This window comes from Hylaeus volcanicus, unplaced genomic scaffold (genome assembly GCF_026283585.1).
Source record: "Hylaeus volcanicus isolate JK05 unplaced genomic scaffold, UHH_iyHylVolc1.0_haploid 12237, whole genome shotgun sequence".
NCBI classification, from domain to species: domain Eukaryota; kingdom Metazoa; phylum Arthropoda; class Insecta; order Hymenoptera; family Colletidae; genus Hylaeus; species Hylaeus volcanicus.
Window position 1 is genome coordinate 531,453 of NW_026533172.1, and position 24,101 is coordinate 555,553.

Genomic DNA, 24,101 nt, shown 5'->3' on the forward strand with positions numbered 1-24,101 from the left:
ATTGTTTAAAACCAATGGTAGTTAAAATAGATGGTCTTGACAAATGGTTTAAAAAAAATGAAAGCATAAAGAAAAAATTAATAGCCAAGACAATGATTTCGAAACGACTGCATTTTTAGTGAAAAGGAAAAAAGATAAGACCTTTTTTAATTACTCCTTTCAACATATAAAAAAACATTTCGTGGAAACTTCCACCAGATGTAATGGAAAATTATTATTTTTGTAATTTCAAAAAGTAGTAATAGTCGTTATTTGAATTCGACAAAATGCAAAAATTTTGTTAAATATTTTCAGCAACAGAAAAAAAAATTTTAAACACTGTATTTTTTACTGTCTATTAATTTTCCTCTTTCTCTTTGTATTGTTTTATTCTCAAAAATAGGTAACGTGATAAAACACGAGAAAAAAAGAAAAAAGAAACGTAAATACAAAGTGATATTAAGGACCGTCTAGAGTTGAAATTTAGGAGGGCGTATTACCAGAGAATTGTTCTGGTGCAGGAGGTGCAGCAGTATCACTCGGTTGCGCAGGTTGATGAGATTCTTTTTCTGTTGCTGCACCATCTGACGTCCATAAAGTTAAATTATCACGGAGTAATTGCATAATAAGCGTAGAATCTTTATACGATTCTTCCGATACATTATCAAGTTCAGCAATGGCATCTTCAAATGCCTTTTGAGCCATTTGACATGCTTCAGCTGGTTTTCCAACAATCTCGTAAAAGAATACTGAATAATTTAAGGCAAGTCCTAAGCGTATAGGGTGAGTTGAAGGAAGTTCCACAGCAGCAATGCGTGTAGCCTCTTCATAAGCTTCTTTTGCATGCTGTGTTGGATTCTTCTTTTTTTCATCTGATGAAAATTCGGCAATATATCGATAATAATCACCTTTCATTTTAAAATAAAAAACTTTAGACTCAGCTGTAGCTGAAGCTTCAATAAGATAATCGTCTAATAAACCCAATATATCCTCACAAATTTTGGTCAATTCATTTTCAACTTTCATACGATAGTTAACAATAATTTCAACTTGTTTCTCATTCCCTTTTTCTATTTGCTTCGCTCCTACTGCTGCGATAACTCTCCATGATGCGCGCCGTGCACCAACTGCGTTTTTATATGCAACCGAAAGTAAATTTCGCTCCTCTACAGATAAATCTTTCTTTAACTTTGCAAAATCTTTCATAATTTCAGCCATTTCATCATAACGCTCAGCTTGCTCAGCTAATTTGGCCGTATACACCATATGATCTCTTTGTTCCGCTAAAATAGACATATTCAATTTCTTCGAGTCTTTGTACGAACGCTAAATCTGAAAAAACAAAACACTTGTTTAATGTGACACTCCACAAATTTTTTGAAAGCTCTGTTTATTACAAACAAGCACGTACATTTAATAAGGCTGTGTTACACACTTTATTTAGACAGTCTTTAGTATACCACTAAAGTAAAAGATGTATTTTTTTTTAATACCACTAAATGAAAAATACAATAAGTTTTTTTTTTTTAATTATTTGCTTTATCGCTGCAAATAATTATTTTTTATATAAGAAATTAAAGAAAATAAAACAATGTTTAATTATTAAGAGAAAATTGGTGTATAACTAGTTAAAATAAATGAAAGACAGAAGATTACAAACGAAGAACACCAAAAAAAATATGCTGTTTACCATACCTGAATTAAATAAAAACTTAGTCAAGAAAGCGTTAAAAAAAGTATGTTGCAAGACAACGATGGCAAATGGCGAAGGTTTTGTCTAATTTACAATTTGTTGTAAACAAAAATTTTACTTCTTCTTACTTTGGCACTACCAATGTTCTTTAGGTACACAATCAGTATGTGCTAACAGAGTTTTTTTTTGTATGTGTGTATGTTTTCATGTTATTCATATAGTACTAACACCAATAGGCTGCATGATGCATGTTCTTTATGTAGAGACATTATAAAAAAATTTGCGTATCAAGGTTTAATAAAACGAGTTTTTTTACGAGTTTTTGTTTCTGTAAAGTAATTATTTTCATAAAATCAAATTTTTATGAGACATTGAAGTTTTTTCCAAACAAAATATGTTAACAATTCAAATCAGTACATGCATATTTCACGAAACTGATATACTCGAAACGAGTAGAAAAACATAGACACTTGTCGATTGTTTAAAAAACTCCTAGAATTATGAAATATTCAGCTGTACGAGCGATATATTTGTTCGAGCGATATATTTGTTCAAGCGATACAATCGTTCGCATGATATAACTCTTCAAACGATATAATTGTCCAAGCGGCACTATATTTAAATAATACATTATCATTCGGTACCAATCAATAGTTTGTAATTTATAGTTTATTTATCATAGATTTGTTGTGACGATTCTTTTCAAATGTTATCTATAAATTTTGTGGGGTTAATTTTTTTTTTTAAACCCATGCGTATCTTACGTTTGTTTTTTATTTGAAACAACTTTTTGATACTTCATAGGGTCCGATATAATACTTTGAAGTTTACAAAGAAAAGTATTTTTTTCTTGTTGCGTCGTCTCAAGTATATTAAGATATAGAAGCCGTAAGGTACTCGTAGCTATTTCAAGTAACGTGGCTATAACGATTGATTTGATCAAGGTAAAGAAAAAAAAATTGTTTTGTTCGATTTATGAACGGTGGAAAAAAAGCTTACGAAAGTTAGTAAAATGTAACGCTTGTTTTGAGGCTAACATCAGCGAATTTTCAGAATTCTTGATTTTTTCAGTGTTTTCTTGACATTGCTTTGTTGTCTTGAAGGAAGAAAAAAAGTGAAAAGTGTTCAACAACAATTAAGAATCCTACATATTGTAAAAACTTAATGTACTCCTTTGTAAAATCCTTTGTATGAGTGTCCCCTATTTCAAGAGAAGTGGTAGGCACCATGAGATTTTCTGGTAGTGTTTCTTTTTTGGCAGTTAGAGAAACGATAGAGGCATCTTTATTGCAGTTATTTTCAAATTTTGGTTTTTGACACAAACGGATTTCATAGGCTGTAAAACATTAGTTTAAGTTTCACTTATGCGGAACAGAGAGGACAAAAAAGCAAAAATGTAGTTACCTTCATTAGCATCCATATACTCATCTTGTAAGGCTAAAAGAATTAAATTTGTTAAAATATCTAATCTATTTTGAGTGTTACACCAATTGAAATTTTCGACAAGATGGATATTAAGACTTTTTAAGTACTAGATAAGTCAAAGTAATGCATCCTTAATTATTTAAAATTTAATACATACCTTTGAAAAATGTGTAAGCCATTTTGGTTGATCTGAAGAATTTGTACAACGGAGACCTGCACGTTTCTCTTTTGGTAATAACCTTATTTTCGTTTCTTCTAACCATACAACAAGATTTTGACATTGTTGTAACGTAAGTTCTTCATTAATAATACGAAAACCATTTGTTGGTGTAAATTTTAAAACGTTTAGGCTTCTAATACAAAATTTGCTCAATTTCAACTTTTCACTTTCCATTGTTGTAATACGTTCTTTTTTTTTTTTTGCACAGAATATACTGCATTATTCAGTAACAGAATTTTAAAAGGTATTAACGATATTGTGAATAAAACAAAACGCTGAGAAAATAACAAGTGCTAATAATTGTTTTTTCTTTAAATTCAATTTTCTTTTTTTATTTAATTAAAAAAAAAAAATAATCTTTTTTTTTTTTCACAGATTCTACTGCAGTATTAGGTAACAAAATTTTTAACGTATTAACGATATTGTGAATAAAACAAAACGTTGAGAAAACCGCAAGTTGTAATAATTGTTTTTTCTTTAAATTAAGTTTTTTGTTTTTTTCATTGAGTTTTTTTTTTTTAATTTTATTTTTATTATATTAAAAAAAAAAAAATGTTCTTTTTTGTTTTTTTAACATTTAAAGAACACGATATGTTCCATTAGATGTTTGAGAAATTTTATTTTTTTCCATCAATTGCTGAAGTGTTTTATGCACATCTTGAATAGTAACTTCTAAAATAAGACCAATGATTTTTGTTAGTGAGAAAAAGAAAGACACAAATGATCTTACTTAATCCACGCCCAATTAAATGAGCAAGAAGTTCTTCCGCAGACATACCATTTGGACGAAAACTGGACATATTCTTTAATGTTTCAACTAAATCCATTGACAAAGACACCAAACTAGAGGAGTCAATCAAATCATATGATCCGGGAAATATCGATCCACCATGCACTAAGGAATCGAATGGATGGGATAGCAAATGTTTTGAAGTTTGTTTCTCTTCGGTTTTTTTAATAAGTTTTACAATAGGTTTAGGTGTGACACTTAATGATTGATCTTAGACAGTGAAGGTTTACAGAAAAGTTTTGTTACTTTTTGAAAGAAAAGAAGTTTACCTGAAGCCATCCACTGTGGTGTGGTATTCGATATGGAAAGGTCATCCGCTTGAAATTTTTGGGGTACCTTCAAACTATTGGTAGAGTCAAGAGATGCATCAGTTGAGCACATTGTAATCCATTCAGAAAAAATAATATCATGATAAAAAATTTCGTCATTCAGATCAAGACGAGCGACAAAGAAAGCAGACACATGGGGTTCTAAATGCCCAAGTAAATCAATATCTCCGTAAACACGAACATAGCTATTGTTTTGTATGTGACTTAAGAATTCCTTCATCCAAGGAGAAGGGTCATTATTAGGCAGTTCTGTATGGCGATAGGGTAGCCAGCCTACTTGAATGATGCCTAATTGAAAATATAGAAACAATCATTGTATAAAAATTTTGTGAACCAGTCAAAAGAACAAAGTTACGTCTCAATTGTGTGTAAGCACTAAGAGAAAATCGTTTACCTGTTGCGTCATCGAGAGTAAACGTCCACTTTTGTTGTGATGTATCCACTTGTACATTTGTTGCTAATCCAATAAGTTTAAACATATTGATTTCTTCTTCTAAAAGTATTTTGATAAACGACGGGACTTTGTAATAGTGCAGCTTACTAAAACATTTTAAACGGTGTTCTTGCGGGTTTTGATTGAAATACTTTTGAATCATTCCTATTTTAAGTGGGTGAATTGTACGACTATCGGAAGAAGGTTTATTATAGGAAGAAAAAGAAGAGCTGTTTGCATTTTCTTGAGTTACACCCGCTAAAAATCCACCATCTGCAAACAATTGACTGAATTATACAAGAAAAATTCGTTTATTACTTCCATTAAAACTTGTGAAATCATTCGCTGATTGTAATAAATTATATTGATTTCCAAGAGAATATTGAGGTAAAAAATCATCATCACCGTCTTCTGTTGTTTCAAAATCTTTCCAATTCTCATTCATTGTGTTGCGGTCCAACAAATTTTCGCCATTTGTCGAATGTTTTTTCAAGGATAAGTTGGAATGAAGGGTGGCGTTAAACATTGTTTTATCGGTTTACTTAATCAAAAAAAGGTACAGTTGTGCGCATTTTCCAATGATCCAGATTTATACTTTGTTTTTCATCAATAAAAGCATCACACCTCTGTTTGTGTTAATTTTCAAAGAATTTTTTATCTTGACAATTCCTTTTTTTTTCTTTTAACAAGTGGTTTGTAAAATATCACAAATCGTTAGCAATTTTTTTACTAACATGTAGTATTAAATGTCTTTTTTTGAGGATCATATCAACATGAACGACAAGTGATTAAAATGATATCGGCATTAATTTTGCAGTTTTAACTTTTTTTTAAAATGAATACATTTTATTCATAAGAATAATTGTTATTTTAATAGTTCTCTTGAATTCATTTATCATGGAATTTAATTTTTAATGTTCTATTATACAAAAAAAGGGGAAAGTTTCATATCAAAATTTTGGTGAAAATAATTCATAGTAAGAACAAAATTATGTAAATAACTAGAGATTTTTGAAAAAGAATGAATATAATCTTTTTGAAAACATCTTTTCTAATCTAACATGATTTCGTTACTCTAAAAAAGTTTTAATGTATTTATAATTCTGGAGGCTTTGTAAAAAAAAAACTATTATCACCTTGATTGTACTTTGAATAAACAAACCAAAACGTGATTAGTCACGCTTGTCAAAACTTTTTGTTTGAGACAAACCACTTTTAAATATTTTTAATACATTTCAAGACACAATAGACGTAGATTTTTTAGTGACGTGAAAAAAAATAATATAATTTTTTTTTTATATGAAAATTGTAATAACAAAAAGAGACTTTATAAGGCGTTTTCTGTTTATTTAACAAAAATTTTCAGGTAACAGAGTTCGACTATATAATCCAATTGAAACCACTAGGATATTTTTGTAAGAAAAAAAACGATTGTAGTTTTTTCTTTTTGTGTAATAAAATACTTTTGTTTATTTTTTTTCAATTATTCTATGAAGTTGGAATTTTATGATTTTTTAAAAAGTGGAAAGGTTAAATACCTTCTTGTATATCCTAGTCATTCACAACAAGTTCTCTAGTGTGACAAAGCTCATAGTCCTTCTGTCAAGTGTTTTTTTAGCACGGGAAAATGCGGCGTTCATCTTCACGTTCTTTTAGTATGCGTGTCGCAGGACATATTGCAAATGAAAAGTGTAACCCACACAATCTTACCGTTCAAGATACACTACTTAGTAATGAAAAAATATTTCAAAAAGTTGCACGCGATAGGCTACCGGAAGGAAAAAACAATCGAGTTGAATACACAGATGGCTCTGTTCATTTTAATCAAAACGTACCTCAAGATTCTCTAACGAACACACATATTTTAGAGACGTATGATTCGTTTCCGTCGGTGTATGATTCTGGAAAAGAAAATCGTAGTACAGAAATACTATTGAACAATGATCTTAAAAGCTACGTTCGAAACGAATTTTATAGACAAAAAAGACGATTGCAAAATTCGACGAAAACTTTACCTTCAGTAAATCGTGATACCGATGCATCGCATTTCGCCGTCGACAAAGGAAAACATGATAACATTTGTTCAATGCTAAACAACGAAAAAGAAAATGTTGATCAAGAGAATATGGATGATTGTCTACTCGATTCTTCTCCTCCCGTTTCTTATGCTTTGGAGAAAAATGCACTACAGGATTATAAAAAAAAAGTGTATAGTACGGTTAAAGCGAGGCAAGATAGTCACAAGGATCCAGAACCATATCATAAAGGTTCAGAAGTTATTGTTTCAAAACATTATACGTCACGAGGAGATAAAAATTGTAGTATATTAGAGGAATCATTACAGTCTCGTGTACCGGTCGGGGGTTATGAGAGAAATGAAGGTACGTTTTGTTCAATTTAAATAACAATCAAAGCTTGCTATTGCAGAAGTGGAAAAGACTAGTGCAAACGAACTAATCATGAAAACATTTACAGAAGATGTATCATATAAATCGAAACCGGGTACAAGGCGAGCTATGTCGGTTGATTTAGCACTTACGCGGCATCACGGCAAATCGAATAATTTTCGTTTAGCTAAAGAATCAGGAAAAGACATCTGTGTGTGTGGTGCGTCGGCTTTTTGGGAAAGAGAACGTATTGCGTTAACAACGGAACGAGTGCGTTTAAAGCAAAAGTCTGACGCCTTACGTTCAGAAACAGTTTACTTGAGAGAAACAAGAAATAGGCTTCATTCAAGATTATTGGATCTTGAAAATTTTGAAACAGATATCAAAAGTCGTTCTGAACTGTTGACGGCGAAAGAAGCAGCAACAGAGGCTGAATCTGATCGGTTAATGCGTTTGCAGGCTGAAATTAAGGCTTCAAGAGAGGAAGCAACTCGATTATTGGAAGAGGTGACTCTGAAAGAACGTAATGTAGAAGTGGACCGGCGAAAACATGAAAAAGAAGTTTCTTCTTTACGTGAACAGGTAGAAAAATTAATGATTTCATTATAATTAGTTTAACGAACAAACTAGGAAAGCTTTATAACGTCGGAGTGTCGACGATTACGAGAGTTAGCCAATCGACTAGAAAAGAAGAAACAAGAGTTTACAGTATGTTTTGTCTTATTCGTTAAAATGTCATTGTTAACCTGCAATAGACAGTTGAGGATTCATTACAGGAAGCGAAGAAACAGCTAAAAAATATTCGCGATGAATTACAAGAAAAAAAAAATGCATTAGATAAGCAAAATCAAGAGCTTCTGGATGTAGCATATAATGTATACTAAGTGTGATTTTTTGTGCACGTAACGCAATGTCCTTGCTGAGTCTCTGGTTTTTTTTTTTTACTTTCATCATGTATTTTTGTAAAGCTTTCTGAAGAAAAGAAGGCACTTGAACAACGAGAAAAAGCTTTGCAGGTGGAAAGTTCCAATTTAAACAGTCTTAATCAAGACCTACAAGAAAAAGAAAAAGTAAATCATGACAAATTATAACGCTTTCCGTAAAAAATATTTCTTTGAACCTAAAAGATGTTGCGTGAGGATGAAAAGAACATTAGACATGAACGTGAGAAATTGGACGGAGAACGGGATTTTTATGAGCAAACGCTTATGAGGGTTAGTTTTGTTACCAATGTGTTTTTTACTAAGCAGAAGATTTGTTTATATGCATTTATGGTAGATACAAACAGAAAAAGAATCGCTTTATGCCGAGAGAGAAGAATTTTTGAAGCAACGCAATAAAGAGAAAGAAGTGTGGTTTGAAGAAGTTGCAGAGTCAGTTTCATGTTGTCTTTTAAACTAGCGTTTTCTTATAAGCAAAGATGGATTTTTTTGTTAATTGGGGTGCAGAGAAAAACGCAAGGTAGAGGAAATGACAAACGCTTTACAAGACGAACGAAACTTTTACGAACGAGAATCTAAAGAGTATATTAAATAAAAACTTATGGCAATGTATGTAATTTGCGTTTAATGATTCCAGATTGCAATTATTTCAAGAAGAATTATCAAGGAAACAAGATCAAATGAATCAGCAGCTTGTAAGTTGTTGTGGTGTTCGACTTTTAAAAAAAATGATTTGTTTGTGACGGTGAATGTAGAAAGTCTTGTATGAGAAAGAAGAAAGTTTAAAACAGATTGAAAAAATGAATAGAAAAGAAGCACGCGAGTTGAATGAAATGCGGTTGAAAATCGAGGTTTGAAAAAAGCTTGCCATGTATTTTGGAGGCTGTTCTTTTTTAGAAAAGTCAAAGTGCGTTAAGTGCCTCACAAAAGAATTTAAAAGAACAACAATTAAAAACAACAACGCAATTGGAAATTTTAGGAAAGGAACGGGAACAAATAGGAAATGAAATGAAAGCAATACAACAAAACGTACAGCTCGTGTTTTAGATTATCTTGTGTATGATAATGATTTTCTAGAAAATCGTTCTAGAAAATAAAATGAAAGAATTAGATGAAAAGGAAGGTAGAATAACTCAACGTGAATCTGTTCTTTTATCAAAGGAAGCAAGGTCACAATGGCATCAAGATATTATGAAAGATATGAATGATATGAAAGATCGTTACGAATTAGAATTGTAAGGTTTTGAATAATGTTTTCTATACTATTTTAATGTAACATTTTCTTAGACAAGATTTAGAATTAGAAAAACGAAGTTTTGCTGAGTTAAAAGCGGATGTCTTAGCAGAGCAGGAACGCGCTTCAGTAGCGCTACGGCTAAGAGAACAATCTTTAGCAGCTTTGGAGGTAGAATGATGCCATGTCTCTTTATAATATAACGTAACATGTTTTGTTGTTTCACTAGGCATCTATACGCACAAAACATGCAGAAATCCTGAGACGTGAAAAATTAACGTCTCTTCGCGGTAATACAGATACGTTTTTAACTTCCTCACCTCTACGTCATACTTGTAAGACAAGTATGATATCACATCGTCATACAATCTTACGCCCAGAATCGACCCATCGCCGATCTCATGAAGCGACAACGTCTCAAACATTCATACGAGAAAATTCTCAGTATAAGAATGGCGCTAACCATTATTCAAGTTCTGCCACGCCTGAGAATTCATCATTATCGCAATCGCTTCATCAAGAAGAAATCGGAGTGTGTAATGAGAAAATAACAAAAAAGTTAGACAACTTAGCTAATGAATTGGAAAAAAACTCATTACGTGATGCTTCAAAATTTCTTCAAAGATCCGGTTTGTCCTCTTGTTCTGCAGCAACATTGTTGGAATCCCCCGCTTTTCAAATTCATGACAATGTGACCACACATGAAAATAATTCAAACATAACAACACAAAGCAATGTAGCGACATTCTCCCATCAAAGTACAACTAAGCTTGCTTCTTACCCTACTTTTCAAACTTTGCCTGAAGAACCTACAACTCCTTTGTTATTAGGACGTTTACCACAACAAACGACAACATCCACAACGTTAAGCAACAAGGACCATTTTCAGGCTACTGAGAAGACGCTTTGTGACCGTGTAGACCCAACAAGGCTCACTGGTTCCCCCAAAATATCAGATCAGTATATTGAGCAACATTCAACGGTTTACAGTAACAAACTAGACGTCTCTACTAACTCTGTTGCAGAAAGCCCTTTATTGACCATTTAACGCAAGGAAATACAATATTGTCACCTACCGATTCTCGTACAGTCGTTGAATATGACATGTTATGACCTGAGCTTTTTTGAAATGTTTCTATTCTGACTTGAGGCAAGGAGTATCTTAATAAGTAATGAAGCTCTTTCTCAAATTGAAACAAAATATTAAGTTGTGAATGACTTTAAACGTATTTCATGAAGAAAATAATACTTCTTTTTTGACTATTGTATTCCCGCTTACCCCGTGAAATTAAGAATCAACGCACTAGACGGATCACGTGGCTAATCATTACATGGTTACTAGTAAATCCATGAAAAAAAAAAATATTTTTTTTTTATGACTGATGCGGTTTATTACAAAACAATTTTTTGGGGGGATTCTTTTTTCGCGTACATTTCAAATACAATCATTTAATACAAACAGAAACAAGAGACATTGTAACGAAATCCAATTCGACGCGTTAATTACGGTCACCATTGAAGAATTTTAATCTTAACGTGCAAACTAGTATACCTTTTTTGTTTTTACTTTATAGAAAGATTTTAAAGAATTTCTGAGAGTTAAATTAAAAATTATTTAAAAGTATAAAGTAATCCTTTTAAAAAGCAAAATTTATTTTACACATTCAGAATAAGGTGAACGATTTCGTGAAATTTTTCCAAAGTTCCATTACATCAAAAGAAAATGAGACTTGACAGCTTGCTGTGAAATTTTTCTTGATTCCGCTAAGTCACCTACTTTTTATAATAAAATATTTTCTACAAAATTTTTTTTAAAAAATGCTCCTAGTACGAAAAAACAATGTTTTCAAATACTTGTGAACGACTTCATGGAACACACTTAAAACTTTCCCAAATACTTTTACCACATATGAAAAAAAAAATTGATAGAAAATTGAACAAAACAGGGAGGGTAGACCAAGTTAAAATTAGAGGGTTTTCTTCCGTGTAACATTTTGCGGCAAGTCGTCAAAATATATTAAAAATTTCAACTTTTTATAATCTTCAATTAAAAATCAATTCAAGTACAACATGTTACGAAAAAAAATACTTTTTTTACTACGTACAAGAATCTTTTTAAAAAATCCTATTTGTATTATTGTAAATAACATATTTGAATTCATAGCTCAATTTTGTATTGTTTTTTATACCATAAATGCCACTGGAAATAATTGTTATTTTTGTCAATACTAACGTATGCGTTTTCGAGTGATTTCATTTCAAAAAAGTAATTTTTTTTGTTATAGTTTTTATTAGTAAACATGATCATTTCAATTTTTTTAAACGCCATTTAATAGTTTAATGAAGAAAAAAAAACGCGCAAAAGCATGACTTTATTGTTTTTCATTATCAGCGTGGTAGTTATTTTTGTAAAATAAAGTGAACTCCAAGATATTTTACAAAGAAGCGATTCGTTTTATTGATGCATCAGAAACAAGACGTTTTTTTTGTGGAGTATAAGCGCCTCCTCATATGAAACGGGGAATTCGTTAAGGAGAGTTTGTTATAAACAACCATGTCTTTTCATTGGTGAACTGCAAAAAGTAAAACTACAAACAAGGAAGGGATGACATGTGCTATAATCTTTTAAATAACTTTTATAAAAAATATAGCTTATACTATTTTAAAAAAGGGTTTTAAAGGGCCTTATTATAGAATGAAGCTAAACGGAGTAAATGTAAGCAGGACTCGTCGCTTGAATTTTCAGATAATGTTTTCACATTAATGGGAGCATACTAATTCAAAAAATTTGACACCAATATAGTAATTTGTTCGACAATCTACAAAAAATGTACTTGATAAAAATTCTTGTCCTGTTCTTTCATTAAAGGTTTCATATAACTGAAAAATATTTCCGAGTTATTTGCATTTAAAAAAGGCTTAGTGTCTATTCTCGTCGCTTTGACCTAAAGTGATCATAAATTAAAAAAAAAGAAATGTTATCATTTAACAAAAAGCAAAAGAGAGATTCCCAATGGTCATTAAGCTTACTGAAAATATATCTTCATCAAAAAGGTTAACAAGATTTCTTACAGAGGGATCCCAGTGTCTAAAGTGCAATGTTTAAATGGTAAAGGAGAACATTTATTGACATACAAAAAATGGTAGCTTACCGTTTTAGACAATTTAACTCCCAAAGAGAATAAGGGTGCAATAGAGTTTCACAAGTTTCGTCATTAGGCTTTAAATTTTTTTTTAAAGAGGTCCAAGCGCACATTCGTTTAGTAAAAGGTATCGCATCATCTAGAAGTAAACCATCATCATCGTCATTGGATTCGTTAAATTTTACTAAGGGGTCTTGTTCTTCAAATATACTAGGTGATATATTTCGCAAAAGTAAAAATTTTAGTATTCCGGACCCAGATAATTGTAGCAATGATAATGCTAAAGTCAATAACCATAATGCAGCTCCTGGTGGTGTCAATAAAGAGACGGAAACTAATCTTTTTATGAAAGCTGCTTTCATAGTAGAAGATAATAATTTTGAACGCAGAGACGCTTCTAATAATCGAATAAATCTTGTTCTAACATTTAAAGAAAAAATTTTAGGCTGGACAAGGGTGAGTAGATGAGCATAAAACTCTTTAGCTGTTGTATCAAGCAGTTGGGGTTCAGCTAATCGAGATTTCACTATTAAATAAAAAAGTCCCGAAAGTGCTTCCACGGCTATTTGTAAATCATTATGATAGAAAGCTTGAAAAAATATATGCGATATAACTAGAGGACATTTCAAAAATGGTAGTAAACGCGTAGGTAATATAGATAGAACCTCTTTATACTGGCTTAAAGATAAGTGATGTGTGGCGTTGCTTAAACGTAAATATTTCATCCAACAAGAAACAAAAGCATTTTGATAATCTATTTTAGACACTGATTTGTTACTAGAGAGATATTTTAAACAAAATGTTTCTGAACCATAATTATGTTCTTGTTTTTCGATTTCTTTCGGACTAGGAAAACTATGAAGCAAAAGAAAGATGTGTCGCGAAATGATGTTGATATCTTCTTCGTTGAATGTATCAACTTCTTTTAAAGTATTTGTTTCTAGTAATTCAACCACTATACTTTCCAATGTTTGCAAGGAATAAAACTGTAAATCTTTATAACGGTAGAAATAGTCTTCTATCAAAGTATTACACAAATTTGTGAAACATGTCGCACTGGTTGAAATACAATATTTCAAAATAGACTCTAGCAAACGAAGTGGAAATGTAGAATGATCTGTTTTTTTGGTGAAACGAATTTTACATTCAATTCTTAAGCATTTCATCAAATATTTTAAGGAAAGGGACTAAAAGAAATATGATGGTTTAAGAAACAAAAAGAAAAACTAACCCCGAAACCTTTTATATCTTTTTGAACATTGGAAAGTAAAATTTTGAAAACGATCATAAACGAGTCAGCAAGCCATTTTGCTTCTGCTTTTTCTCGAGTAGTTAAAAAAGTTTCTTCAGAATAATTTATTCCTAATTTCCTTTCCAGTCTCAATGGAATTAACAACTCCCATAACTTTTTTAAAGTTTGAGTAAATTCTTGTAGATGGATTGTTTCCTTTCAGAGATAACATAAGAAATCAAAAAATATGAAAAGACTCATTTTGTATAAATAAGAGTCACATTACCAATTGAGTAGATAATTTTGAAACCTTATGACTTAATTGTTCCAAACTAACAGACGATATGTGCTTGCTAGTCATTGCTACTTTTTGTTTTTTTCTTTCAACATGTACTTCATTTTTATCATTGGAAATAGAATTTAACGCACGTTTTTGTTTTAAACCCATAGTTCCTTGAAAGATTTTAGAGTAGAACGATCAATTATCAATTTATGTATCTGTCTAACTTTGCTGTTGTAGTCACGCTTATTTCAAAAAAAGCGAGTTTGCAATCATCTACCTATCCCCTCGTTATCGTTCGTTAAAAAGAATCATGAAAGGTTTTCTTTTTTTAACATTTAAGGTAAAGTAAAGAGAAATTTCGTTTTTTTATTTTGTGTAAAAATGAAAAAATAACAATGGTATTAAAAAATTAATCATAAGACTAATATTTTATAAATCATCAGTTTCCTCCATATTTTGTATTCATTTATCGAGCGAATCACACACGCATACACAATTAGTGATTCGAAGAAACTTAGAGATTCGATGCTCTTTTACAAAACTTAACAATACCTGGTTTTTAAATTAAAAAAAATGAACTTATTCAAGCTTTTTTATTTTTTTTTTTTTGTGACGAAAAGTCAAAGTAATAAAACAGTTTTTATGAGTGATGGAAAATTAAAGGTAGTCATTCCAGCTAGAGCTTTTTGTAAAGATACGGGTTCTTATTTAGATTTCGTTTTAAGAACCTGCGTTAAAATAGATAGAAGTCTTCGTCAAGAACCTCAATTTTCACCTTGCCCTCCAAATACTATTTTAAACAATCGTGTATGTTATGGTCGACTTGAATCTGAAATGGAAAATGGATGTCCTCCCAGTTATGAAACAAATGAACATGGCCAATGTATTCGTATTATTACTTATGCTCCTGTTGAGAAAATATGTCCCGATGACTTTGAATTACATTACGATATGCGCACACAAGTGCGAACATGTCGAAAGAAATCATGGGTAAATCCCCTATACACAATAGAAAACTTACAAGATTCGACAGTAGCAATGTCATGTAAACAAGATGTCTTTGGAAATTGTGAATTGCCGTCGGAAGTTCGTTGTCCTACAGGGCACCGCCTTATTTTGAACCCTCCAGAGTATGTAAGAAATTCTATGATAGGTAGAAAACAATTAAATCAAAAATTTCCAAATGCACTTTGTTTTGGGCATATTATATTACCACCCGACTCAACAAAAAAATGCATTAAAACGTATCGCTGGTCCAATAAGTTAGCTAGTTGTATGAAATTACTCGTATTAAAACCCTCACAGCAATGCCCTCGACCAGATATTCATATAGGATATGGAAAAGGAGACCGTAAAACTCCCTTTTTTCAATATGAAGAAGATTGTCAATGTTGTGTTGCCACTGAAATACCTGCACTTCATCCTCAATGTAATCCTGGTTGGGCTTTAGAAGGTCTAACTTCTTCAGTATGTGTACGTAAACAATATTTTCCTATTGTTTATGATTGCCATAACGCTCCTGGTTTTTCTCTAAGGTGCAATAGAAAAGGTTTTTGTATTATTTTTGATTTTATTTTGTAGATGGGATCAAGACAAAAAAGTTGGAATTTGTGAAAAGGAAATTGTTATGACATTTTATACTCCTGGATGGAATTATTTAACAAGACGAACAAAAATTGAATCAAATTTTTTGCAAAGCGGAAGTTATCCTTGGACTGTACAAAAAGCTTTTTGGGACACAGAGGAAATGCAAAAAAATCAAAAAAAAGAAGGCGAAGCCTTTGTGGAACTAGAACCTGAGGATATAAATTTGAATGTTTTAGTTTCAAAGGTCAATTTTTCTGCAAATAACTTTACGAAAGAAGAATTTGCATACGTCAAACAAAATAGTGCTGCACAAAATATTCCTATTGATTACGACCAAAATGAAAAAAAAAAAAAAGAAATCACACAAGCATTTGAAACAATATCCATTGATCTTATACCAACTTCAGAACCTGACCTTGATGATGAACGCTTAGAACGTTCAATTGCATGGAAGACATCGGATGCTTTTCACTCTGAATTACCGTATACTCGTCAAGATTTGTTAAATCCCCGATCTCCTGGCTCTTTCTCGGCTTCACCAGCTTCACATATGTCTCACCAATCCAAACTTCACGTATATTCTAGTAAACGAGGAATTTTTTGAAGGTTATTATAGAATAGAAAAAGAAGTCGTAGAAAAATAGTTTTTTATAATTTTTTGTCAAAATACGAAACTATTAAAAAAACATAGTTTTAGTAAAACAAGTTTAATGAACAATTAAAAAGACTTTAAGAATTATTATCTTTTAGAACAAGTACAATAACTCCACTAATCACAACAGGTACTAAAAAAAAAAAGGAAGAGCATTTTCATAAGAAGCAGTTTTTCCAAGCTGACAGTACGGTTTTAAAACCTATTCTCAAAGCCAACAAGTAAAGTGACCGATACCGCACAAGGCATCGTTTTAAAATTCACAGTTCGACTTCACAGTTTATTCGTCAAGAAAGTCCTAATCAAACGAAGACCTTGACTTTTATAGAAGCAACCCATGAGAAGACTACAGTTTCCATCTCTACCTAGAATTGTCCTGGGCGATTGACTAGGAAGTTCTAAAAAAGAAGGTGCCTAGAGTTTCATTTTTAAGTGAGGACTACACGTGCAGTACCTAAATTTTGCAAACAACTCTGGGAAGAACGCCGACAAATACAAGAAAACTCGAAAATGGCACCCATTCACTCCATCACACACAACCAAGACTTCATGCAATCCAGAAACCTTCCAACAGTACAACGCAGAATCTAGGAAATAAAAAATCAGTTCCGCACAACAACGGCTCCCAAGAGAAAAGCCGTTCCTCAATCCAAAGGTACAAAATAAGTACGAACAAACATTGGGAGTGCCATATAGAGAATAATGAGATGAACGAAGGACGAGGAAACATTTATTGCCACCGCCGTGTCAGAACTCGTAACCGGAGCCAACATCGCTCTGCTGAACTTTGTTGGAAACGGACACCGATGTAGTGCTCAGATAGAGTTTGTGCCAAAAAAATACAGCTCCCTTCGGTAAGATTGTGCCACCAAATCTTTAAAGAGATTCAACAAGGACGTTAGACACAATAAGAGGTGTGCCAGCTCTTCGCCAAAAAACACAACGTGAAGGATATTGGAACCCAATGCCCTTCAAGCTGCACTGGGGACGCGAACAGCACGTCAGACTCACAAGAAAATTAAATAAACACTGACTCTAGTGCCATCGAACAATAGAAAGCCTAATGTCATGATTGGAAGCCTGACATAATTATAAATACACACACATATAGAATAGAAATTCCAAGAGGTAGCAAAAAAAAAAAAATTTAAAACGTCGATCATCGGAGACGTTTAATGGATGGAGTCTTTCATTCAAAACTCTACAATTGAATGGGTCGAGCATCGGAAACTCTAAATAGATGGAGTCCTCACTCAAGACCCAAAAGATGGGAACCTCTCTTCGCAGTGGGCCCTAGTCACTGCTTGGAATAAGATTAGCAATAGGCTGAGACAGAATCATACTGATGAGACGCCTAGGCAACCACGACACTCTGTGTTTCATTCAGTGTTCCCCCTAAAAAGGGAGAGACTATTAAGCTGAATTTTATGTTTCGAAAGGATGGCTGAAAACGTGACGGTTTTAAGTAAGGACTTCATCCATTTAACGGTTCCGGTAGTCGACAAAATCATTAAAGAAAGTGTAGGCACGACCGCATAGTTTGTGGCGTAAAACATTAAAAAAAATATTTTCAATTCACAAACTGTTTTTTTGATAGTATTTCAAAAGAAAAGCAAGTAGTAAAAATTGTACACAGAAAAAATAAATCCTTACACTACACGAACAACGACAGTTGAATAAAACGAGATATATCAAAAAAAAAAAAAAGGAAATTTCAAAATTAGAAATAATAATTTTAAAGAATTTAAGTTAAATTTTCATTAATAAATTTCGAAACCCATGATTTAACTTTTCCCACTGTCTGATCATTATTGCAAACATTTATTTTTCTTTGTATGAAAACTGTAATATATTAAGTTCACTTTTACCTCGTGAACTCCTGTAGATATTTGTCGAGCACTATTATACGTGTTATTATACATTGAGTTGCCTGAAAAACATATTTATTTCAGAAAATGCGTGGTTGGATGCTTGACGTAGGGGAGCGGAAGGATACAAGCATTCTTTTAAATGAACGATAACCCGTTTTGTTACTTACTGTATTGATAATGACTATCCAAGCCCTCATTTGATATCTGCGAAAATGCGAAATGTAATCCACACAACTTGGCAACATGGACAATGTATGAATAAAGAAAAACGTACAAGTGAACGGTCATAAATTAAATCGTGATTAGGCGGTTGATTTTGTAAAATCATTGATGAAGAAATAGCCTTACTATTTCGGTAAAATTGAAGGTTATGCGCTATGTGTGAATCTGAGTCGCTGAGTGGTCTCGTCATTTCATTACTACAATAAACAAACAAAACAGAACCGTATCGCGTTAGTTCAGGACCAAAGTAAAATTTTTATAAATCGACATAAACCAAAAAAAAAATACTAACTTTGAGATGACATTTTTGGATGAGATTGATTTTGTATTTGAAAGCCTTGTAGGTATCCAAGACTCCTGTGCGCATTTTGGCATCCCATTGGATTTGGAATCATTTAAAGAATTGCTTTCTAACTTCATTATCTGCGTAGAATTCATATCTGTAACAAAAAAGACTAAAAATGATAAAACCACTAAGAAAAAAAAATGAAAAACGTCTTTATACAATACAAAAAATACTCGTTTTTACTTGTGAAACCTTTTTGTAAAATGGGTTAAAAAATACCTGAAGCTTTTTTTTCCAGCGAAAAAAAATCAAAATTGTCTTCTAGTCGCTTTGCGCGGCAAGCCGTTAGGGTTTCCTGCATTATAATCGCTTTATTATTATTATTATCACACTTTGTCTTCCTTGCGTTAGGTTTTAACATATAAAACGGTTTGTGTAATGGTTCAGCTTTTTTTTCTATAGCCATGGCAACTGCAGTCGTTAAATTTGTCTCCTTTATGGAATCCCTATTGTCTAGGGGTTGTTCCAAAAGTAAACGTTCATTAGATAAGTGATTCTTTATATCGATTGGCAAAAACTCAGCATCCACAGAAACATTCGATATTTTGTTTTTTGTTTCATCATTTTCAACATTGAATTCTTCGTCCACTAGATTCTAATGGAAAACAATTACGTGTTCTTATTTTTTCTATACCCGACAACAAGCTAGCCTACATCTAAATGTATTTTATACAAGGCGACAACCTTGGATTGATAATCAATATTGTCCCTAGGAAGACAAATATCTTGATTTAATTGTAAAAATTTGATTAAAAAATTCCTCTATCAAATTGATGTGGCAACAATCTTACGTATAGAAACCATGGGATTTCATGAATTGCATAAAACGTGAATTTCCTCCTAAATCAATTCGAGCTAATTCTTTTCGAGTAAAATTATCTAACTCAGTAGATCTAAAAGAACGAAAAAATAACAACAAAGTAGTAAATAAATTTGTGTTAAAGTACCGAACAAAAGATATGTGAGTCCCCATACGTCGGTGTGAGCCAGAGCAAGTTAAACAAATGAAGGTACCGTAGGTTACAGATACCCAAGATGGAGACGATTTTTTACAATCTATGCAAAATCGATTTTCCGACCTTGTTTTGATTTTTTTGAAGGAAACATCACGTGTTACTTCGCTAACATATCCACGCTTATCTACAGGTAAATTTACAGTAAAACTTTTAATAGTTGTCATTTCAACTTTTAAACTTGAATTTTTCTACTTAATAATAAAAATTATTATTAAAAAAAAAATTCATTTAGTTTTTAATATTTTATTTCAGTCTAAAACAAGTTTTACGACATTAACCCTCAAGTTCAGGGTAGTCCGTTTTTGAACTGGCAGACCTGTTCCTAAATTACCAAGTATTCTTTATTGAGAAAAAAAGACAATTGAAATGAAGACGAAATTTCAAGTTATTGAACACATTCGTCCATATAAAATCAATAGGCAGTGAATTCATTATTCAAAAAAATACGTGGATGTTTTTTCGAGGTTCATGATTTTTTAAAATTGACCCCTTGGTATTAATTGTCTTTACCTTATTTTTTCATAAAAGTTTTGTGTAGATCAACAAAAAGAAAATGGATAACGAATGCTTGGAATCAAATAGTTCATGTGTTCTATTCTTGCCAATATGCAACCCACACATAAGAGACAAATGTTTTTGTTAGTGAGTACCAAAATCAATTTTTTGTTGAATCACAAGTACCACTTTTACACATTTTATTTACAATTTACTAAGGAAATTTAGATAGCATTATGTGAATCATTCTGAGTAATCCACCGTGATGATGTTTGTTGTGCCAAGTACCGTCTCTGTTCGCTTATCTCCTAATTTTAGTATAGAATCACACAAAAATATCAGGAAACATTGTAAAAAGAAGAGTTGTAAGAGAGAGTCAAAAGACTTGGTGTATCGTTAAATGTTCTGCCAACACATCATTTTCTGAAAACTGTTATTTAGCTGAAATGCTGAATAGTACCTTAAATAAATAATGGAGGTAAAAAATATTAACTGCTTCTTTGTACGTTAAGAACTTTTTCTATAAATTTGACTTTCCGTCAATTTGAGATGGCTGTCATTTTATTAAAATAAGGAAATCCAATCATGAAGCATCTAAAAAAACATTTTTCAAAGAGTATTTTTTTCGACTATGAAATGTTACCCTGTTAACAAAACTACAAATGACTAGTACCGTTCAATACATTTAAAAATGGCGGAGACAAGACTTTAAAATGTTATTTTTTTATGTACATTTAAAAGTTTTAAAAAAAAATTACACAACTATAAAATATCCAAATTAAAAAAATTAAGTTCTTAATTGATGTTTCCCTTCACTATTTGTTTCTGTTGTTCAATGAGTAAGAAAATTAAAAAAAAGGCTTCATTTCAAAGTCTTCTAGCATAACACGCTGAAATCTTACTAGAACAAAACTATTGGCTTTTAAAATAAACAAACACGAAATCGAGCGATACATTTCACTTTATGAATTGTTTTACAACTGTATCAAAACATATACACACTAAGCGTGTGTTTTAATAATCAGTTAGAAAAGAAAAGAGTTTTTTTTTGTTCATCTGTTTCCCAGGCTATTTTTAATTGTAAACGTCACGTTCTTCGGCTCAGATAAACAAATGTGTTTGTGTTCTGCAACATTAAGCGTGCAAGGAAAATCCTAATGAAAAGAGTAAAAAAACTATATAAATAAAAAAAAAAAAAACATTTACTTTAAGACTCCAAATTTTCCACTTCGAAACAAAAGATTTACAAAATGGCACGGAAAATTGAGTTTTGAAAATCGCATTACAATCGGATGGGGGATGGGAATTCTGATAAAGAGCAAAGGGTAGCTTTGTTTCCAATAAAATAAAGTCTAATATCGGAAGGTTTGGTGTAATAGCAACCGAAATGGAGTGAATTCCCAATGCCTTCACAATGGAACCTGTGAGAGGCTGTGTCTGCCACATAACTAACGAAGTGACTCCCTCCTGGTGCGAATTCCTCATGATTCCTTGCTCGTTAAGGCTTAATTGCTTGACATAAACAGGAGAACCTTCAGAGGAAATGTCAGCCAATGTATAAAGACCATCAAAAAGAGACTCTACAGTATTCTTTTCCGTTACATTGCTACTGAATCCACGAACATTATAAAACGCTTGAAAATCAAAATAATTTTTTATCACAACAAACTAGAATGGGTAAGAAAACCTGGAAATTTTTTCGAATTTTCTGTGCTATGTCGTTGTATAAAAGGGTTACAAATGGGAATATTTAATTGAATTCGATAACAGATTTGACTTATTGTTTTCTAAACAAAAAAAAAGCCATTGTTAATTTTCGAATGAATTGTCACTAAGAAAAATATATGGGCCTGAAATGCGTCTGCATAAAAGGCAGCGCTTTATTAGCTTTAAGTAAAAGTGTAATAAAATAGCATGTCCAATAGAGTCAAAAGAAACAAGTTTTAGTACCGACCGAGTCGTAAAAGGATAAATCCTTTGAACGCCTTAGTACTGTCTTAACAAGATCATTTGGAAGGTGGCTTGCTTGAGAAATTATAGGAGGTGCGGCTCCTTTAGAACCATCTATTCCTAACTGTGAAGCTAAAAAAGTAAATGCGTTTTCTAAACGAGTCACAAATGGTTGAAATTCTAATGTATCGACATGAGGTGTTATAGCAGAAGCTACGCTATCCTACCAGATTAATCAAAAAAAAAAATAAATAACAAATTTTTCAAACGAATAAAAAAATAAGCATTACATGAATTTTAAGTGTGGAGGACTGCAGTTGCTTTGTAATGTTTGATAATATCATATTATCGACTCCATGGATCACGGGGTCACCCACAGCTTTTAAGAAAGATTTCGCGGATGAACATCTAATTTTACCACTACACAAAGCTTCCTGAGCTCTTAGTAAAAAAGTCTAAATGACAAATAAAAGTGTTTAAAACATTAAGAAGAGAGACCTTTTTTAATTAGTTTAACGTCTTAGTATTGAGGCATACTTTTTAATACCTGCGGGTCATTTAACGCAGCATTAAAGCGATACAATGGAGAAAATTTTACATTTCCTTTTGATAATGGCAGGTGTTCAGTAAAATTAGAACCTATATGTGTTTGATTTAAAAGTAGGGGATGCGATTTAAATTGAGATTTGTAGAGATGAGTTTTTTGTTGTAACTCTCGAACTGCACAAAAAAAATAACGTTAACAATAGTATCTCTTCTCATTAAATTTTTTTTATTTATCACAACTTAGTCAAAACGATGTGACATTTAACGCTATGGTTTTGAAAAATAGAAACTTACTGTCGATCGCCATGATTGAATTTGCGTAATAAATAAAAAAGAAAAATAAGGTTTTTTTTCGTGTCATTTCTTCTTATTTGTAACAGTAAACTGTTGTGCTAATTATTCTACCTAAAACAATATTATCAAGTGCTTTGTCATTTGCACACACTCGCGAGTTAAAATACAGAACGTTACAATGTTTCAATTTTTTAATCGAGCCACTCTCGACTCAAATAAATTATTAAAATTGAATAATAAAAAGCACTAGATTTAATTGATGGTGAAGCATCCAAAAATTATTAACGAATGGTTTTCCGGTTTGTGTTTTGAAGATTTAAAAAACTTGTGTCAACAAAGCTATTGTCCACGTAAACCCGAAAAATTGAACGAGCAAGATGCTTTGAGGAAACTCCAATCAAAAAACTCTAAGGAAAACACTAATTATAGAGTGAAATTAGGCTTGTTAATTTTTATTGCGTATGTTTACAAGTTTTTATGGATTGAAATAATAAATGTAATGTTTAAATAATATGTACTTCTCAGAGAAATAAGCGAGCAAAAAAGGAAACAAATACGATACAGTTTTTCAAAAATAAGATACAATGCATTTGGGAAATATTTAAGTTTAACTTGTGCTTTAAATATTTTATCATTTTACATTCTTAACTTATATAGAAAACGTGTACTTGATTTTTTTTTTAATTTACTTTAATTAAAAAAAAATTGTTGTGCGGTTTTTTTATTTTTTTATTTTAAATAAATTAAATGTGGTCTCATGCATTTTCGAAAATTAATAAGAATAATAAATTCAGGATCAGATGTTTAATAAAATATAAACACATGTGGCGAGGTGGCCATTACAAATTTCAAACGTTTTTTGATTCAGTTTAATTTTTTTTAACTAGAGGTTTAATTAAAAGTATTATAGGTTCAATTTATATATAAAGATGAATTTCAAAAACAGTAAAAGCAATTTTGAAACTTTGTCACCGATTGCCGAGAAAAAACAAGGCGGAGTTTTATCAGAAAAAAATGTGTTATTTTTGACGTTT

At 31.6% G+C, this 24,101-nt stretch overlaps 8 protein-coding genes and 3 long non-coding RNA genes across 27 annotated transcripts; 5 read left to right on the forward strand and 6 right to left on the reverse strand.

Moving 5' to 3' along the window:
• Positions 1 to 201: 201 nt before the first annotated feature.
• On the reverse strand, positions 202 to 1,821 carry LOC128884134 (uncharacterized). 2 transcript variants are annotated; one of them, XM_054137222.1, is made up of 2 exons: positions 1,675 to 1,821; positions 202 to 1,311 (listed from the first exon to the last, which is right to left on the reverse strand). In XM_054137222.1, the coding sequence occupies exon 2, from the start codon at positions 1,273 to 1,275 to the stop codon at positions 463 to 465; it is 813 nt and encodes a 270-aa protein (XP_053993197.1). In that variant the 5' UTR covers positions 1,276 to 1,311; positions 1,675 to 1,821; the 3' UTR covers positions 202 to 462. The 2 variants fall into 2 exon arrangements, with proteins under 2 accessions (XP_053993197.1, XP_053993198.1); XM_054137223.1 differs by lacking the exon at positions 1,675 to 1,821 and adding an exon at positions 1,391 to 1,519.
• A 351-nt stretch (positions 1,822 to 2,172) lies between these two features.
• LOC128884136 (uncharacterized) lies at positions 2,173 to 3,827 on the forward strand. Of its 10 annotated transcripts, XR_008459253.1 has the most exons (8): positions 2,173 to 2,312; positions 2,477 to 2,565; positions 2,617 to 2,675; positions 2,726 to 3,103; positions 3,152 to 3,217; positions 3,273 to 3,387; positions 3,526 to 3,561; positions 3,693 to 3,819. It is a non-coding gene; the product is annotated as an uncharacterized LOC128884136 (long non-coding RNA). The 10 variants fall into 10 exon arrangements; XR_008459254.1 differs by having other exon boundaries at positions 2,477 to 2,675; positions 3,447 to 3,561; positions 3,693 to 3,827; XR_008459250.1 differs by having other exon boundaries at positions 2,477 to 2,675.
• Positions 2,254 to 3,509, reverse strand: LOC128884135 (RNA transcription, translation and transport factor protein-like). Of its 2 annotated transcripts, XM_054137225.1 has the most exons (6): positions 3,255 to 3,509; positions 3,077 to 3,203; positions 2,821 to 3,008; positions 2,672 to 2,768; positions 2,437 to 2,593; positions 2,254 to 2,385 (listed from the first exon to the last, which is right to left on the reverse strand). In XM_054137225.1, exons 1-6 carry the CDS (start codon positions 3,489 to 3,491, stop codon positions 2,382 to 2,384), a joined length of 810 nt encoding a protein of 269 aa, XP_053993200.1. In that variant the 5' UTR covers positions 3,492 to 3,509; the 3' UTR covers positions 2,254 to 2,381. The 2 variants fall into 2 exon arrangements, with proteins under 2 accessions (XP_053993200.1, XP_053993201.1); XM_054137226.1 differs by having other exon boundaries at positions 2,320 to 2,593; positions 3,077 to 3,109.
• A 32-nt stretch (positions 3,828 to 3,859) lies between the features above and the next one.
• On the reverse strand, positions 3,860 to 5,655 carry LOC128884133 (uncharacterized). Its single transcript, XM_054137221.1, has 6 exons — positions 5,188 to 5,655; positions 4,978 to 5,142; positions 4,831 to 4,929; positions 4,377 to 4,724; positions 4,048 to 4,317; positions 3,860 to 3,989 (listed from the first exon to the last, which is right to left on the reverse strand). Exons 1-6 carry the CDS (start codon positions 5,393 to 5,395, stop codon positions 3,895 to 3,897), a joined length of 1,185 nt encoding a protein of 394 aa, XP_053993196.1. The 5' UTR covers positions 5,396 to 5,655; the 3' UTR covers positions 3,860 to 3,894.
• On the forward strand, positions 3,898 to 4,812 carry LOC128884137 (uncharacterized). The gene is made up of 3 exons (XR_008459259.1): positions 3,898 to 4,456; positions 4,503 to 4,589; positions 4,646 to 4,812. It is a non-coding gene; the product is annotated as an uncharacterized LOC128884137 (long non-coding RNA).
• Positions 5,656 to 6,197: 542 nt separating the features above from the next.
• Positions 6,198 to 10,514, forward strand: LOC128883649 (trichohyalin-like). 2 transcript variants are annotated; one of them, XM_054136226.1, is made up of 15 exons: positions 6,198 to 6,284; positions 6,366 to 7,250; positions 7,297 to 7,838; positions 7,887 to 7,964; positions 8,012 to 8,131; positions 8,225 to 8,326; positions 8,384 to 8,470; positions 8,535 to 8,629; positions 8,705 to 8,779; positions 8,835 to 8,892; positions 8,953 to 9,048; positions 9,095 to 9,226; positions 9,275 to 9,432; positions 9,485 to 9,602; positions 9,661 to 10,514. In XM_054136226.1, the coding sequence occupies exons 2-15, from the start codon at positions 6,497 to 6,499 to the stop codon at positions 10,477 to 10,479; spliced, it is 3,234 nt and encodes a 1,077-aa protein (XP_053992201.1). In that variant the 5' UTR covers positions 6,198 to 6,284; positions 6,366 to 6,496; the 3' UTR covers positions 10,480 to 10,514. The 2 variants fall into 2 exon arrangements, with proteins under 2 accessions (XP_053992201.1, XP_053992202.1); XM_054136227.1 differs by lacking the exon at positions 6,198 to 6,284 and having other exon boundaries at positions 6,480 to 7,250; positions 9,661 to 9,766; positions 9,812 to 9,951.
• Positions 10,515 to 11,696: 1,182 nt separating this feature from the next.
• LOC128884017 (nucleolar complex protein 4 homolog A-like) lies at positions 11,697 to 14,512 on the reverse strand. Its single transcript, XM_054136980.1, has 7 exons — positions 14,092 to 14,512; positions 13,806 to 14,021; positions 12,584 to 13,761; positions 12,462 to 12,519; positions 12,266 to 12,376; positions 12,090 to 12,205; positions 11,697 to 12,019 (listed from the first exon to the last, which is right to left on the reverse strand). The coding sequence occupies exons 1-6, from the start codon at positions 14,251 to 14,253 to the stop codon at positions 12,107 to 12,109; spliced, it is 1,824 nt and encodes a 607-aa protein (XP_053992955.1). The 5' UTR covers positions 14,254 to 14,512; the 3' UTR covers positions 11,697 to 12,019; positions 12,090 to 12,106.
• Positions 14,513 to 14,565: 53 nt separating this feature from the next.
• LOC128884018 (uncharacterized) lies at positions 14,566 to 16,724 on the forward strand. 2 transcript variants are annotated; one of them, XM_054136982.1, is made up of 3 exons: positions 14,703 to 14,751; positions 14,801 to 15,623; positions 15,670 to 16,724. In XM_054136982.1, the coding sequence occupies exons 2-3, from the start codon at positions 14,923 to 14,925 to the stop codon at positions 16,277 to 16,279; spliced, it is 1,311 nt and encodes a 436-aa protein (XP_053992957.1). In that variant the 5' UTR covers positions 14,703 to 14,751; positions 14,801 to 14,922; the 3' UTR covers positions 16,280 to 16,724. The 2 variants fall into 2 exon arrangements, with proteins under 2 accessions (XP_053992956.1, XP_053992957.1); XM_054136981.1 differs by having other exon boundaries at positions 14,566 to 15,623.
• A 1,158-nt stretch (positions 16,725 to 17,882) lies between these two features.
• LOC128884021 (uncharacterized) lies at positions 17,883 to 20,028 on the reverse strand. 3 transcript variants are annotated; one of them, XM_054136987.1, is made up of 9 exons: positions 19,714 to 20,028; positions 19,558 to 19,659; positions 19,421 to 19,475; positions 18,986 to 19,361; positions 18,713 to 18,860; positions 18,473 to 18,617; positions 18,366 to 18,402; positions 18,196 to 18,257; positions 17,883 to 18,128 (listed from the first exon to the last, which is right to left on the reverse strand). In XM_054136987.1, exons 1-9 carry the CDS (start codon positions 19,944 to 19,946, stop codon positions 18,072 to 18,074), a joined length of 1,215 nt encoding a protein of 404 aa, XP_053992962.1. In that variant the 5' UTR covers positions 19,947 to 20,028; the 3' UTR covers positions 17,883 to 18,071. The 3 variants fall into 3 exon arrangements, with proteins under 3 accessions (XP_053992962.1, XP_053992961.1, XP_053992960.1); XM_054136986.1 differs by having other exon boundaries at positions 17,883 to 18,124; positions 18,713 to 18,875; XM_054136985.1 differs by having other exon boundaries at positions 18,713 to 18,875.
• LOC128884023 (uncharacterized) lies at positions 19,786 to 20,433 on the forward strand. The gene is made up of 3 exons (XR_008459197.1): positions 19,786 to 19,912; positions 20,035 to 20,275; positions 20,321 to 20,433. It is a non-coding gene; the product is annotated as an uncharacterized LOC128884023 (long non-coding RNA).
• Positions 20,434 to 20,546: 113 nt separating this feature from the next.
• On the reverse strand, positions 20,547 to 23,583 carry LOC128884019 (uncharacterized). 2 transcript variants are annotated; one of them, XM_054136984.1, is made up of 9 exons: positions 23,068 to 23,583; positions 22,775 to 22,947; positions 22,518 to 22,682; positions 22,232 to 22,450; positions 21,965 to 22,064; positions 21,484 to 21,911; positions 20,951 to 21,431; positions 20,738 to 20,871; positions 20,547 to 20,682 (listed from the first exon to the last, which is right to left on the reverse strand). In XM_054136984.1, the coding sequence occupies exons 1-7, from the start codon at positions 23,132 to 23,134 to the stop codon at positions 21,330 to 21,332; spliced, it is 1,254 nt and encodes a 417-aa protein (XP_053992959.1). In that variant the 5' UTR covers positions 23,135 to 23,583; the 3' UTR covers positions 20,547 to 20,682; positions 20,738 to 20,871; positions 20,951 to 21,329. The 2 variants fall into 2 exon arrangements, with proteins under 2 accessions (XP_053992959.1, XP_053992958.1); XM_054136983.1 differs by lacking the exon at positions 20,547 to 20,682 and having other exon boundaries at positions 20,751 to 20,871; positions 20,921 to 21,431.
• Between the last annotated feature and the right edge of the window lie 518 nt (positions 23,584 to 24,101).

Coding starts and splice junctions, on each gene's coding strand:
- LOC128884021 (XM_054136985.1), bottom strand. CDS start 19,946: ATGACAACTATTAAAAGTTTTACTGTAAATTTACCTGTAGATAAGCGT. Junction 19,660..19,713: donor ACTCACATATCTTTTGTTCG/GTACTTTAACAC, acceptor TCGTTCTTTTAG/ATCTACTGAGTTAGATAATT. Junction 18,876..18,985: donor GCTGGAAAAAAAAGCTTCAG/GTATTTTTTAAC, acceptor TATCATTTTTAG/TCTTTTTTGTTACAGATATG.
- LOC128884135 (XM_054137225.1), bottom strand. CDS start 3,491: ATGGAAAGTGAAAAGTTGAAATTGAGCAAATTTTGTATTAGAAGCCTA. Junction 2,769..2,820: donor ACATTAAGTTTTTACAATAT/GTAGGATTCTTA, acceptor TCTTCCTTCAAG/ACAACAAAGCAATGTCAAGA. Junction 2,594..2,671: donor GTTACATTTTACTAACTTTC/GTAAGCTTTTTT, acceptor CAATCGTTATAG/CCACGTTACTTGAAATAGCT.
- LOC128884017 (XM_054136980.1), bottom strand. CDS start 14,253: ATGGGTTTAAAACAAAAACGTGCGTTAAATTCTATTTCCAATGATAAA. Junction 13,762..13,805: donor AAGATATAAAAGGTTTCGGG/GTTAGTTTTTCT, acceptor TATTTCTTTTAG/TCCCTTTCCTTAAAATATTT. Junction 12,520..12,583: donor GAGTTAAATTGTCTAAAACG/GTAAGCTACCAT, acceptor ATTGCACTTTAG/ACACTGGGATCCCTCTGTAA.
- LOC128884134 (XM_054137222.1), bottom strand. CDS start 1,275: ATGTCTATTTTAGCGGAACAAAGAGATCATATGGTGTATACGGCCAAA.
- LOC128883649 (XM_054136226.1), top strand. CDS start 6,497: ATGCGGCGTTCATCTTCACGTTCTTTTAGTATGCGTGTCGCAGGACAT. Junction 7,251..7,296: donor GGGTTATGAGAGAAATGAAG/GTACGTTTTGTT, acceptor TTGCTATTGCAG/AAGTGGAAAAGACTAGTGCA. Junction 7,965..8,011: donor AGAAGAAACAAGAGTTTACA/GTATGTTTTGTC, acceptor AACCTGCAATAG/ACAGTTGAGGATTCATTACA.
- LOC128884018 (XM_054136981.1), top strand. CDS start 14,662: ATGAACTTATTCAAGCTTTTTTATTTTTTTTTTTTTGTGACGAAAAGT. Junction 15,624..15,669: donor GCTCCTGGTTTTTCTCTAAG/GTGCAATAGAAA, acceptor TTTATTTTGTAG/ATGGGATCAAGACAAAAAAG.
- LOC128884019 (XM_054136984.1), bottom strand. CDS start 23,134: ATGACACGAAAAAAAACCTTATTTTTCTTTTTTATTTATTACGCAAAT. Junction 22,451..22,517: donor CCTCCACACTTAAAATTCAT/GTAATGCTTATT, acceptor TTAATCTGGTAG/GATAGCGTAGCTTCTGCTAT. Junction 21,432..21,483: donor GGAAAATTTGGAGTCTTAAA/GTAAATGTTTTT, acceptor TCTTTTCATTAG/GATTTTCCTTGCACGCTTAA.
- LOC128884133 (XM_054137221.1), bottom strand. CDS start 5,395: ATGTTTAACGCCACCCTTCATTCCAACTTATCCTTGAAAAAACATTCG. Junction 4,930..4,977: donor ACACCGTTTAAAATGTTTTA/GTAAGCTGCACT, acceptor AAATACTTTTAG/AAGAAGAAATCAATATGTTT. Junction 4,318..4,376: donor ACCACAGTGGATGGCTTCAG/GTAAACTTCTTT, acceptor TCACTGTCTAAG/ATCAATCATTAAGTGTCACA.